The sequence below is a fragment of the Pelophylax lessonae genome (assembly GCF_965119305.1).
Source record: "Pelophylax lessonae genome assembly, chromosome: 1".
NCBI classification, from domain to species: domain Eukaryota; kingdom Metazoa; phylum Chordata; class Amphibia; order Anura; family Ranidae; genus Pelophylax; species Pelophylax lessonae.
In genome coordinates this window covers 54,250,170-54,264,328 of record NC_138768.1, presented here as the reverse complement: position 1 = coordinate 54,264,328, position 14,159 = coordinate 54,250,170, and the positions used below count along the sequence as shown (strand labels likewise).

The window sequence follows — 14,159 nt, the reverse complement described above, 5'->3', positions numbered from 1 at the left end:
CTCCTGGCTGTAAGACCTTTTCTGCTCTATCCAGCTTCCAGAGTCGTCCAACTCCTTCTGCGGGGGTCTCTTGCTCCAACACTAATCGTTGGTAGGCCTGCCGTAGCATGGGATGGATCCTTGGCGCCTGAGCATCTTGTCCCTGGACCAGTTGTATCAGAAGGCGCCTTACCAGGTCAGTGTTTGTTCCTACGATGAGAGAGCTTTTGTTGGCCCCTGGTGGACGAGGACAGACCACCGCTAAGGTGTCGAAGGTTTCCGCTTCACCAGCCACTGATGGATCAAAGGTCAACTTGATTGGCAGATACCCGTCATAGGGAAAACTTTGGGTCCCAATACCCCATATCTCCAGATCTTCCAACTTCTGCAAAGGTAGATGGGTAAGATATTTATCATAGAAGTCTCTATACAAAAGAGTCACCTGGGCCCCTGTGTCAAGGAGGGCTCTTGTGTAAATTCCTTCCACCTGAACCGAGACCACTGGGGAGGGCCCGACCAAGTTAGTTGGGAATTCTCTTGATGTAGCCTTGTTATCTGATTCAGTTCTCTGTACCCTGGCCCTCTTCTCCTTTTTCTTCCTTGATCTAGGCCCCCGCCGAATCCGGTGTGCATTGACTTTCCTTCCCTCAGTAACCCGGAGTCTAGAACTGGGGGTGTTATATTTGGGTCTGACCCCCTGACTCAGTTTCCCTGATCCTGCACCACTTCTGGAGTCCCTTAAGACTGGCGGACACCCGGTTGACTCCTTCACCGGTGTCCTCTGAAGTTTCCCGCTGGCTCGCGAGGTTTCGCGGCAGCATTTCCTGAGCTGGGACATACCCTTCTAACATGCCCAACTCCCCCGCAGTTGAAACAAGTTAACAATCTTGCAGGCCGTGGCTCTGGATCTGTGCTGAGACTAACAGGTTCATCTGGCCTCTCCGATATACTCCCCTTGGGTAGAGTGGATACCTGACCAGTCAGGATGGACACCATTTCTATCAACTGAGACACTTGGGTCTTTAGGAGTTCAACTTGAGAGTCACCCTCTTCCACACTTATCACTCCAACCCGGGCAGTTGAGTCAAACTGCCGACTTTTCTTCTTGTTGTCCAACATGACCTCTTCCTCTCTGACCATTCGAATCAGATCGGGGTATTCTAGAATGCCGCCATCTCGACGAGTTCGTAACAGTATGGCAATGGGATCTAAAGGTTGAGCCCCTTTCAGAACCTGTCGTGCACGAGTCTCATCTATTTTCCGGGGGTCTATTCCTTTCTTTAACAGAATCTGGTGGATAATCCTATCCAGACGTTTAATGAATTCGGACAACTTCTCCCCCTCTTCTTGATAACAGTGGTCCAACTGGTAGAGAAGTTCAGCCGCGTTCTCCGTCCGACCAAACACATCTTGCAGAATGTCCAAATAATCCTGTGCAGTGCAGTTCTTCTTGCTAAGCTTTAGATTACGTACAGCCTCTAATGCAGGTCCCCTTAAACTCTCTGTGATCCTCTGCTTCTTGTGCTGTTCTGGTACCTCCCATTCCTCCAAAGCCTGAGTGGCGGTATCTAGCCACTCTTCGAACCCATCTTCTGCTGAAGGCACAGGCTGTTTCCCAGAGAATGTCCGGAGCTTCCTATATCCAGTCATCAGATAGCTCGAGGAGTCCCTGCTACATTTTGCCACAATCTCCCCAAGAACAGCACACAGTTCTGAGCTAAAAGTCGACAAAGGTGATGACTCAGGATGCCCTTCTTGGACACCTTTTTCTTGGCTGGATACCCCAGGGGTGGTGGATGAGGGACCCGCAGTAGGAACTCCTGGATGTATCAGGAAAAGTTCTGTTTGGTCAATAGTTTTTACACTGTTTCCATTGAAATAATCAGGGACCCCTTTCCTCCACTCACACAGTGCATACGTGTGTGGGGCAGTGGTGTCAGTTTTTATGTCAATCACCCAGAATTTCCTGTCTGTGGATAGTGCCCTTAAAACAGGGAGGAGCTTTTCTTCAGTCCAGGCTTCTCCCTTGATTTCAACCACCAGGCCATTTTCCACTATGACATTCTCTTCCTTGCACCACTCAGCAGCAGCGACAGGATCCATTTCTGCGTGGGAGGGGATTCTGGGGCTGAGAGGGTTGTGTTGCAGGACTGTAGAAATCCCGGACGAGCCCCCACGTGTAGCACCACCCCCGCAGGAGCTGCTGATTATATTATTGGGTCTACACCCTGCCTAACAACCCAATCAAATTGGCTCGATCCCTCCTCAGGCACAACTGACCCAGAATAGGACTGGACTATCAAATAGATACACAGGTTGGAATACAATACTTCACTATGCAACAATACCTTGTTACCTTCTTGAATAGTAGTCCTTCTGGGTGACACAATGGAACAACGCACAAGATTGTAATTAACCAAACTTAGTTTACTATATATCAAATTGAATAGGGGAGATACAATACAATACAATACAAGTCCATAAAAGGTTATTTAAAACAGCTTTAAAAAGGTAAAAGAATACCCCCACACTCCTCCTGCATTAAGGCTAGACACAGTACCAGGTAGGTGGGCCTATCTGAGTCCCTCCCCCAGAGTTCTCTTCTTTCTTGTTGATCTTCGCTAGCAAGGTTATTGAATAGAGCTCATTTGTAATCCAGATTAGGAATAAAGATCAAGAGAGAGAAAACAACGAGCTGTTAGTTGTCACCGCAGGGTGTCTGCGTAACTGAGCAATAACTTCTGCGAGAGAGATAAGCCTCTGGCGACTCCTTTACAGACCTTATTGTTTGTCTATGAGTCTCCTGAGAGAGTATGGTGATAAACCCCGGGGTTTTATCACCTCCTGCTGCGCTACCGCTATCTGTAGATAAAACTGTCTCTTCAGCAGATAAAGTCAGTTATTGGGCATGTGCCCTCTCACCAACAGAAGTTTCTCCTTCGCGCGCTTCCACTGCGGTCTCAGTCCTTTGGCTATATGCCAGCCGCGCGGGGTCCTTCTGGCGGATGACTTCCGGTCTCGGCAAACAGCAGTATGACCTCCAGGAATGTGCCTCGTGCTTGAGATGGGACGGTTCCACGTCGTCCCTCCAGGCTAAAAGGCTCTGGCCCAATATCCAGTGTCAGTCCTTCACTCTCGCTCGCTGGTTCCTCAGAGTCCAGCGCAGAAAGGCCCCCCCCCTTCGCGCGCTTCTCTCTTCCTTTAAATAACCTCCCCCATAGTGCCGTGCGGTGCAGCCGTGCACCCTGGATCTTGCAAAGCAGCCTGGGAGATGTAGTTTCTTCATCTTGTGAAAAGGAAGTCACAGCCCGGGAAATTCCATGCAGCTACCACTAGAGGGAGCCTAGTTCCTGGATCTTGCAAAGCAGCCTGGGAGATGTAGTTTCTTCATCTTGTGAAAAGGAAGTCACAGCCCGGGAAATTCCATGCAGCTACCACTAGAGGGAGCCTAGTTCCTTCCCACATATCAAACAGTGTCTTTAGGCATGTTTAACCCCGCTACATACAGGTTAGGATAGCGACTGGCTTTGCTTCCGCTAGTAACTATACCCATGACCGTTCTTGTGATACCTTCTTGGCTAAACTATTTCCCTAAGTGGAGTCTTCTTTCTTGTGGAATTACCTACTACTCTGCTAGCAGGACGATCATTTGTTTGGGCTGTATTGTAATTACAAATTTAACGACTGTTGGTTGTCTGTTTTATTCTTTTAATAAAAACTAAGTGAAAGAAGAATACATACTAAAATAGATTTTTTTTAAACCAGAGTTTAGTGGCACTTAAAAAAGAGGCTGACTGCAGCATCTTTCACAATATTGAATGGACAGAAAGTAATTTTACAATGTAAAATCTCTCTTTCACTAATCCCAAATTTATGGACAGTAGTTCCTCCTTTTTAGGCCCTGTTCACACCTGAGCGTATTTCAGCTCGTAAAACGCTCATCTCTGAAGTCTCAAAATGCCCAACAAGCAAAATCCCATTCATTTCAATGGCCCCTGTTCACATCTTAGCATTTTGTCACCTGAAGTAAAACACCTGAAGCTCAAAAAAGTACATGAGCTTCTTTTTTGGCAGATTACAAGTGTTTTTGTTAGATGTCAATACCTGCCTCCAAACACCTGCAAAAAATGCCTGAAAAAAAGCCATAAAAAACACCTAAAAAAGCCAGAAAAAAATGCCTAAAAAAAGCAATAAAAAGCCTTAAAAAACGCCTGAAAACAGGTGTGAATGGAGCCTTAAGGGGATAAACAGGACATAAATAGAAACCCACCTACCCGATAACCCTTGGTAACACAAGGTCCAGCCTAAATTGGCACACAGATCAAATTTAGCCCCCCCCCCCCCCCCCCCGTTCACATCTGCGCGATTTGACATGCGATTTCACAGGTCAAATCTCATGTCAGTTCACAGCCTTTTGCCGGCAATGGCACCATCCCAATCAGTGTGACACCAACTTTGCAGCGCCCTAAATTCCAAAAGTAGTTCCTGCACCACTTCTGGCCACTTCGGGGATGACTTCAATATACATCTATGCATGAACCCACACAGATGTCTTTCAAGTGCCCCCCCAAAGTAGGACTGAAAAGCGGCTTTGAAATCGTGCGAGTTCAGATGAAATTGCACAATTTCAAAGCCATGTTTGATGTGAAAGAGAGCCAAGTCCGGTTCCGAATAAACCAGCGAACACTCATGCTGTGGGAGCCCTGACAGCACCCTCCTTCTGGGCAGAAAGTTGTCGGCCGAGCAGCGGCTGCATTCATTCGGTTTAGCATGGCTGGTGGCATCAATAGATTTTTCCCATTTAGCCTGCAGGGCTGAACAAGAGAAATCTTACAGAGTATGGTCTGCTTTACAATAGATAATATTCTCCCATTGCTCGAGATTTACTCCACTTTATAAAGCTCAAAGCGGAACTACACTGTGTCCGAGCACCACAAACCAAAAGCAATATTTAGTTAATTTTTAATATTCAAAGCAAACTCCCTCATCCATCCATGTCTCCATGCTTTTTTTTTTGCTGAGAATATACTTCCTTTGCTGAGAAAAACACCCCCTAGCATTTCTGGCTGCAGCCATCTTAAAGCGGAAGTTCCACCCTAAAATTAAACTTACCTCCATCTTCATGCCCGGGGTCACCTGAAAAACAAATGGATAATCGCAATTTTTTATTTTTTTTTACTTACCTGGTTTAGAAGATAATATACTTACCTTACTTCCTCTTCCTCACCTCGGCGGCCACGGCAATTCATCACTTCCTGGCTTGCAATGATTCCTGGGAGCTGAACGTCTTCGCTCCCAGGAATCAATGCGCCTGCACCGGCCCCGACGTCAGTTCCGGTGCAGGCGCCGTCATACCTTGCTAAACAGCTTCTGGGCATGCCCAGAAGCTGTGCAGGGATGACGCTGCGGCACCGGAAGTGACGGCGGGGCCGGTGCAGTGCATCGTGGGAACGAAGAAGACGCAGAAGAGGATCGCGCTGGCTTCAAGCTGCCCACACCTGATATGGCAGCGCTGGACAATACATTTTCAAGGTAAGTATTTCTTCTAACAGGTAAGTGCAACCCGGGACAGATCAGAGGCTAGCCATTGTGGAATGCACTAGCCCTGACTGTCCCGGGGGTATTTTTATTAAAAAAAGCTTTCCCAGGGTGGAACTCCGCTTTAAGGCAAATTTATTTGTAGCATTTACTTCCTGGAATCCATCTGCCCCTCACTCAGGTAGGAGGGTGTGCTTAGCTGGGAAAACCCCTCCTCCCCTCAAAATAGGCAATGTTGACAGAGAGCAGGGTGGATAAAAAACAATTAAAAAAAAAAATTTAAATCTGATTTTTTTTATTTAAAATGTGATTTTGTTTATTTTTATCAAATTTATTTTCATAAAATACTTTTGTAGTTAAACTATATCTAAAGATATTTTTCTATTTAAGATACATTAATAATTTAGTTTATTCAGCATGAAATGTAGCCCGAGGCTGTATATTCTGAAATATTTACCTCTTTCAATGAATCCAAGCTCTGCAAGCTGAGATAACATGCACTGCATTGAAACATTCACACAATTTCTCACTAACTACCAGCCAGAATGAGTCCTTACATTTAAAGAGCACCTGTCATTTCTGATCCATCATGGCAGTACCTGTTAGCGGGCATCCACTCACCTGCTGCCGCCACGTCCCTCCCCTTGTTGTATCACCGCCGCATCACCAGCTGTCCCATTAAAGTAAATGGGACTGTCGGTGAGTCAACAGCAGGTCAGAGGAGGAGCCGCTGTGGAACAGAGAAGACAGTTCCTCTTTAAAATTATGATTTAAAATTGCGTTGATTTAAATCAAGCCTTTTTACTAGTGATTTTAATTGTGAATATATCGACTTGATTTAAATCAAATCCACCCCGACCGAAGAGAGTAAATTTCCACTTTAATAGATACGTATTTACAGTAATTCTAACAGAGAATAAGCATTTTCTTAGTAGAAATCCTAACATTTTTTGCAGGTCTTGGTTTAACTTCCACAAGCAGGAAATTCAAATCATTTATATTAGCCCTGAATCCTTCTCATCCAATGAGAAGCAGATCTCCTAACTGTTGCTAGCCTGCGGCCACTCTTGCTTTTTTTGGACTCTGCGGGGGCAGGGCTTAGCAAAAGTTGGTGTGGTTTAAGCCAAATATGGTGGGGGCTGTATTATGCTTTGAAACTTCTAACTTTGGAATGTAAAGAACATTCTACCAGATACAAGAAACAAGGCCAACTTACAGTTTCATCTTCAAGTTTCAAGTGCAGCTTTTTATCCCCTTCCTTATAATCCTTGATAATTTCTGCAGATCTCCAGACTTCATCCTGGTCAGGAATCCAGACCCGGGTGTACTAAGAGAGAGAAGATTGAAATGTAAATATATGTTTAAATGCACCATGAGATTACTGGAGCAGAAGACAGAAAGCCATGCAGACATTCTAATTTAGCAGACATTTGAAGGTGTGTGCAGCCCTCCTTGGTCTCAAGGATGTGGTGATGTAATATAAGTAATAAAAATAATATTTTAGGTAGAGAAATCAAAGAGATAGAGAAATCAAAGCTTGTCTTAATAGAAATGCCCACAAATCTGGACACTGACGAAACAATGAACTTAAATTACTGGTGGCCCCCACCCCGCTGGTTTCCAATGTCTGCTGATTCCCAGAAGAGTAGGAGCCACTTGGTAACATTGCCGAGTCCCAGGAAACAGTGTGCACAGGCAGCAAACAAGAGCTTCTGCATCCAACTCTTTCTCATTCGTATGAAACTGGACCTTTGGAAGGTGTGTGCACCACAGGGGCAGCTATGATTTACAAACCAACCCCCCCCCCCACCCCTGGGGTTGGTTCATGTCTATGACAGTCAATGAGTCTTGTGAGGGGCAGAATAGCACACAGAAATAGAGTGTGGCTGGTGCAATGCCTTTCAATAACAATTCAGAGACACATAGTGAGTGCAGTTTCGAGAGCAGCGCCATTTTCCATCAAGAACCCGAGTCAGAAGCAGATTGGTAGAAACGGGTGAGGCTGTCACATGTCAGAGCAACTAAGACTGTGGTTGACTGTGGGTTAGAGCTCACACAGTGTTAAGGATCCTCCCACTGCCCCAATGTGACCTCACTTGAGCCTGGCAATTGGTCACTCAGGTGCATCAAATTAGGAAGGCAGAAAGTCACATACTTCCCTATAACTGGAAGCACCCATTTACAGGGCTCTGACAAGTGACTGGGACATTAGAGTGCCCAAAAAAAGAAACAGTTGCTGCTGTACCTCTGTTAACTTAAGTTGGTCAGTATATATATATATATATATATATATTATACACACACACACATTGTCAAAAGTATGGGGGTGTATGCCTTTCACACACATTAATTTTAATAGCACCCATGTCTTAGTCCGTATGCCCACCCTTTGCAGCTATAAAAGCTTCAACTCTTCTGGGAGGGCTGTCCACAAGGTTTAGGAGTGTGTCTATGGGAATGTTTGACCATTCTTCCAGAAGAGCATTTATCAGGTCAGGCACTGATGTTGGACAAAAGGCCTGGCTCGCAGTCTCCACCCTAATTCAGCCCAAAGGTGTTCTATCAGGTTGAGGTCAGGACTCTCTACAGGCCAGTCAAGTTCCTCCACCTCAAACTCGCTCATCCATGTCTTTATGGACCTTGCTTTGTGCACTTGTCGCAGTTATGTTGAACAGGAAGGGACCATCCCCAAACTGTTCCCACAAAGTTGGGAGCATGAAAATGTCTTGGTATGCTGAAGACTTAAGAGTTTCCTTTACTCGAACTAAGGGGCCAAGCCCAATCCCTGAAAAACAACCCCACACCATAATCCCCCCTCCACCAAATGATTTGGAAGGGTGGCCCAATACTTTTGGCAATATAAAGAGGATGAGCGACTTTGGGGTCGAGGAACCTGACTGGCCTGCACCTTTGGGATGAATTAGCGTGGAGACTGCAAGCCAGGCCTTCTCATCCAAAATCAGTGCCGGCCCTTTACAAATGTGCTTCTGGAAGAATAGTCAGACATTCCCATAGACACACTCCTAAACCTTGTGGACAGCCTTCCCAGAAGAGTTGAAGCTGTTATAGCTGCAAAGGGTTGGCCAACTCAATATTGAACCCTACAGACTAGCCTACGGCCACATCACCCTGAATGCGCCCGATCTCGTCTGAACCCTACGGACTAAGACTGGGATGCCATTAAAGTTCATGTGTGTGTAAAGGGAGGCATCCCAATACTTCTGGTAATATAGTGTGTGTGTATATATATATATATATATATATATATATATATATATATATATATATATATACACACACACACACATACATATATTCATACACATTAACACACACACACTGTGTGTGTATATATATATATATATATATATATATATATATATATATATAATTTTTTTACTTGCTGTAGCATACTGTATATCATTTTTTTAAATGTACCCTTTGATTCCATACAAAGCAATGAGATTTCCAGGTTTCCTTAAAAAAAGTGTGACCTGATTTTCCTGGAATTTTGTGAATGGGCGAGAAATCAAAACAAAAGCAACAATAGACAAATAAAGGTTTTACGATCCACCCAGGTAAAGGGAAATGAAAACTCTTTTCATGTCACCCATCAGATAGTGTATCTAGTAAAAGAGCCGCATTCTATTGTCCCTAATCTATACAAACCAGTCACCGATGGATCCTGGATGGACCGGTGTGTTTTTAGCTCACTCTTTTGTTCTAGGTCAGTGACTGATTATTACAGGTGGAAGCAAAGATACGCAATGATTCCCCCTAACTGCCAGAGGCAAAGAGGAGACACCAAACAGATACACCCTATTCAAAAGAATTTTCTATATACAACAGAAAAATTCATGTATGTATCACACCATAGTTATAAAGTCACTCTTCTTTTCACATACAGTGTAAGAGCATGAAATCTCTCTCTACATCATCGTCACAAGCCCACTAAAAGCCCAGATCAGGCTTGCAGTGGGAGCAGGGCTGGGACAAGGGGTAGGCAGGGGGGGGGGCAGCTGCCCTGGGCACAGTGATATCATATGAAGAAGGGGGGGCACCACAAGGAGATTGGGGGGGAGAGGATTTGTGTTCGAAGGAGTGATTTGGGGGGCGGCGGGAGAAAGTATTGCCCTAGGAGGGGAATGTTAGGACTAGAGTGCTAAAAGTGGTGATTTAGGGGGATTTGTGTTGGGAGTGGGGATGAGGGAAGAAGATTTGTGCTAGGAGGAAGGACTTGGGAGGAATTTGTGCTGGGAGGGGGGATTTGAAGTGGAGGTGAGATGATGTGTACTTGAAGTGGAAATTTTAGGTGTAGAGGATTTGTACTGGGAGGGGGTGCATTATTTTGTGAGGTAGGGCAATGGGGATTTGAGGGATGGGGGGGGTAAAGATTTCTCCTGAGCAGGGGAATTTCAGCAGGGGGGCAAATTTGTACTGGGAGAAGAGGGAATTTATGCTTGGGGGTAAGCAAGCAGATTAGTGCTCAGTGTTTTTGTGGGGGGATTTTTACTGACGCATAATGTTAATACATTTTTTTTGGGGGGGGGGGGCAGTTTGGCATGTTCGCCCTGGGCTCTAGATGACCTTGTTCCCGGCATTGAGTGGGAGTAGATGACAAAATAAGGATAGTTATTCAAAGTGTATGTGGAGTTATTTAAAGTGTAAAGCTGCCCATACATGGATGGAAATTCAGCCAGTTTAGCAAGGACCAGCCGAATTTCGATCCATGTATGGGCACTCTGGTTGTAAACAATTTAATCTCTCATTTGACATGTGTACAACTAGCTTGTTGGGTTTTTCATGAACGATTGGTTCTCTTCCGCTATAGCCATCAAGACTATATTCTGCTGGCAGGGAAGGCTCTACACCTGCAGAACACAATAGTGATACGGGAGGGATTCCCTCATTAACATAGTCTGCCTATCTATGGCCTGCCAAAGTGTAAAACCTAAACATGACATTGAAAGTGTTTTTTTTTATATCTGTTTGATAGGTGCAAAATACACCCCTTGATCCTGGCAGAAAGCTGGGAGTCGATAACGTTTGTGGCACAAGGAGGGGTTTTGGAGATGAGGATAGAGTGGGGATGAAAAGAGGTTTGTGTCTTTTGTAATCCTTTAGAAATGAAGGGATGAGGTTCTGATTCCCGTATATAGATATTTACTTATTACTACTCTCCCACTACCCATAATTTACCTATTTTATTACTCTCTACCATTTGTAATATATACCAACATACATATTCAATTTATATCTATTGATACTATATGGTACGGCCAATTGTGGTAACTTTTGCCCCGCCAGTGATTATAGGTTCCCCACTTCATTTTCTTCTTCCAACCTTATGTGTGCCTGTCATGGCCCCCTCAGCTCCCCGGATAGACGGTTCTCGAGGAACCTCCACTGCAGGTTGTATGAGGCTACAGCTTGGACTAATTTGTAAGCATTAATGCATTTGGTTGATTTAGTCCCAACAATATTCCAATATTTGCAGTGTTTTTTATATATTTTTACTTTTGCATATTTTGTTTATAGATTGCCTATTGTGCCAGCTCCTGAGGAAGTGTAATATACACGAAACGCGTAGAGAATTATGGATACAATCCTTCTGTACATTATGTATATTGTCTTCATATTTTTGACACTGTTATGCAATTTTTGTTCTTACCTAGTCATTCATATTGTGTTTTTCATCATGCTTTGGTCAATTGGACCCTTTTCAATGCATCCACTGTCTTATTGATGTTATCTTTTATCATCTTTTGCATAATATTAAACTAGTCCACATTTCGATTTTATCTCGTGTATTGGTTTATTTTTCATAATTTTTATTTTGTATATCATATGGCCATGTTTGTTGCACACACCTCACTCAAAGTCCCAAACCTCCCCCTATTTTTCTACTTATTACTAAAGGGATTACCAGTAGGAGGAAGGGGGTCCTGGTTCCTTTATATAGATCTTTATTATCACTAGAGGGATCACCAGCAGGAGGAAGGAGGACAAGATTCATCTACTATAGATATCTAGTTATCACTAGAGGGATCACCAGCAGGAGTAAGAAGGTCCTGATTCCTCTATATAGATCTTTATTATCACTAGAGGGATCACCAGCAGGAGTAAGAAGGTCCTGATTCCTCTATATAGATCTTTATTATCACTAGAGGGATCACCAGCAGGAGTAAGAAGGTCCTGATTCCTCTATATAGATCTTTATTATCACTAGAGGGATCACCAGCAGGAGGAAGGAGGTCCTGATTCCTCTATATACAGTGGGGAAAAATCATTTTTTAAAACCCTTGCAAATTGTGTAAGTTTGCTCACTTACAAATAAATGAAGGTTCTATCATTTTTATCATAGGCGTATTTTAAATGATAGAGACAGAATATCGACCGAAAATCCTGAAAAAACACATTATAAAAATGGTTTAAATGGAGTTGCAGTTCAGTGAGTAAAATAAAGTATTTGATCCCCAAGCAAAACATGACTTAATACTTGGTGGCGAAACCCTTGTTGGCAAGCACAGAGGGAAGACGTTTCTTGTAGTTGGTGACCAGGTTTGCACTCATCTCAGGAGGGATTTTGGTCCACTCTTCTTTACAGATCTTCTCTAAATCCCTATGGTTTTTTGATTGCCACATTTGGCATCATTCGAGGGGGTGAGGGGATACCTGTCAAAACCAAGTATCTGCTCCAACTTCCATGTAAGATTGGTGCATTGTTGTGCGGCTAACTATGTTACTTCTGGCCCCTTCTACCCCCCATCCCCCGCCCTCTGGGGGGGGACACAGGTCCCTGCAGACAGCGGGACTATTCAGAAAGCACAGTGCAATTCACTCATGCACATTAGGAAATAGGCTGTGAAGTCGCAAGGCTTCAGTTCCTGTTTCCCTTAGTGAAGATGCCGGTGTTCCGTGAGAATAACCTACCCCGTGAGAAATGCCTACCCTCGTCACTTCCTGTCAGGAACAGCTGAGCAGCGCAGCAGTGCGCATGCTCACAGCCCCGGATATGTCATTGAACAGCTGAGGAGCTTACTAGTGCGCATGCACGTAGGGTATGAAACGATCACGGCACTGTGTGTAACGCGGCGGTTACATTAAAACAGCTGTGCTGCAATATGAGTCATCTCCGCTCCTGTCCCTGGCACTTCCCTGATCTTGGCTAGTAAATAAAAAAGCGGCAGCGGGTGTATGAAATCCAAATGACGGAGATCTCGGCTCCGTGATTTATCTTTTCATACACCCGCCGCCGCTTTTATATTTACTAGCCCAGATCAGGGAAGTGCCAGGGACAGGAGCGGAGATGACTCATATTGCAGCACAGCTGTTTTAATGTAACCGCCGCGTTACACACAGTGCCGTGATCATTTCATACCCTCCGTGCATGCGCACTAGTCAGCATCTCAGCTGTTCAATGACGTAGTGGTGACGTAGGTGCACCGGAAGTGACGAGGGTATGCATTTCTCCCGGTAGGTTTTTCTCACGGAACACCGGCATCGGGGGCTCCCTAGACATGTAAGTGTCCTTATAATAAAAGTCAGCAGCTTCAGTATTTGTAGTTGAGATCGTTGATCGGGAGGCGGTCGGCAGACCGTTTTCGGTCATGAGCCTTCAACAGAAGCCGGCCGAACAAACTGGCTGCCACACACACAGGCCGACATTCAGGCTGCATGTACTAGGCTTTAGTAAATACTAAGCCTGCTTTTCGCCTCAGTAAAATGGAAGTTTCCTTTCAGATTGTTTATAGAAATACCGGACTGGAATTGGCCTTTTTTTTCGGACCTATTTGGTGTTAGTTGTGCCTATAAAGTACCGTGCAAACACAATATGTACACGGAGTAACTGGAATATGAGACACAGTAAGTGGAGAAAACAGCTCAGTCCGTCATTGCAAATGAGAACATAAAAGGCAAGCGATAAAAAGACATAATAAAATGCCAGAGATTCCAAAATGTTCTACAGAAAGGGTAATACCAATAAAAGTGTTTTATGTAGCAGCTGGCATCAGACCGGACTTTCGCAGAAAGTCTAACATGCTCCTAATAGGAGACAAAGGCGAGATATATTTCACCAGCACACCATGGAACTTCATAAAAGGGTCCAACGCCTTAGTAAGTGGTCACATCACAGCCTAAGGTAGCGACATTTCGGGGTCACGCAGGACCCCTTCATAAAGCATGTGACACGTCTGAGGACACCAAAACAGTGCTATCTTCTGCTGTGATGTGAGCATTTATTAACCACTTCAATACAGGGCCCTTTCACCCCCTTCCTGCCCAGGCCAATATTCAGCTTTCAGCGCTGTCACACTTTGAATGACAATTGCGCGGTCATGCTACTCTGTACCCATATGAAATTTTTATCATTTTTTTTCACACAAATAGTGTTTTCTTTTGGTGGTATTTAATCACCGCTGGGTTTTTTTTCTTACTAAAAAGAAAAACAGAACATTTTGAAAAAATAACAAAGTTTTTCTTATTTTCTGTCAGTAAATTTTGAAAATAAGTCATTTTTCTCCTTCACTGATGTGCGCTGATGAGGCAGCACTGATGAGCACTGATAGGCTGTACTGATGGGCACTGATGAGGTGGCACTGATGAGGAGGTACTAATATGCCACACTGACAGGCGGCACT

General features: G+C 44.4%; 1 protein-coding gene across 1 annotated transcript in view; it reads right to left on the bottom strand.

The window, feature by feature from the left end:
* Positions 1-14,159, bottom strand: part of MYO5B (myosin VB) — a 436,041-nt gene that overhangs the window by 265,356 nt on the left and 156,526 nt on the right. The window contains exon 2 of the mRNA XM_082255167.1: positions 6,734-6,844. Within this exon, the coding sequence (XP_082111293.1) occupies positions 6,734-6,844 (111 nt within the window). The remainder of the gene's footprint in view (positions 1-6,733; positions 6,845-14,159) is intronic.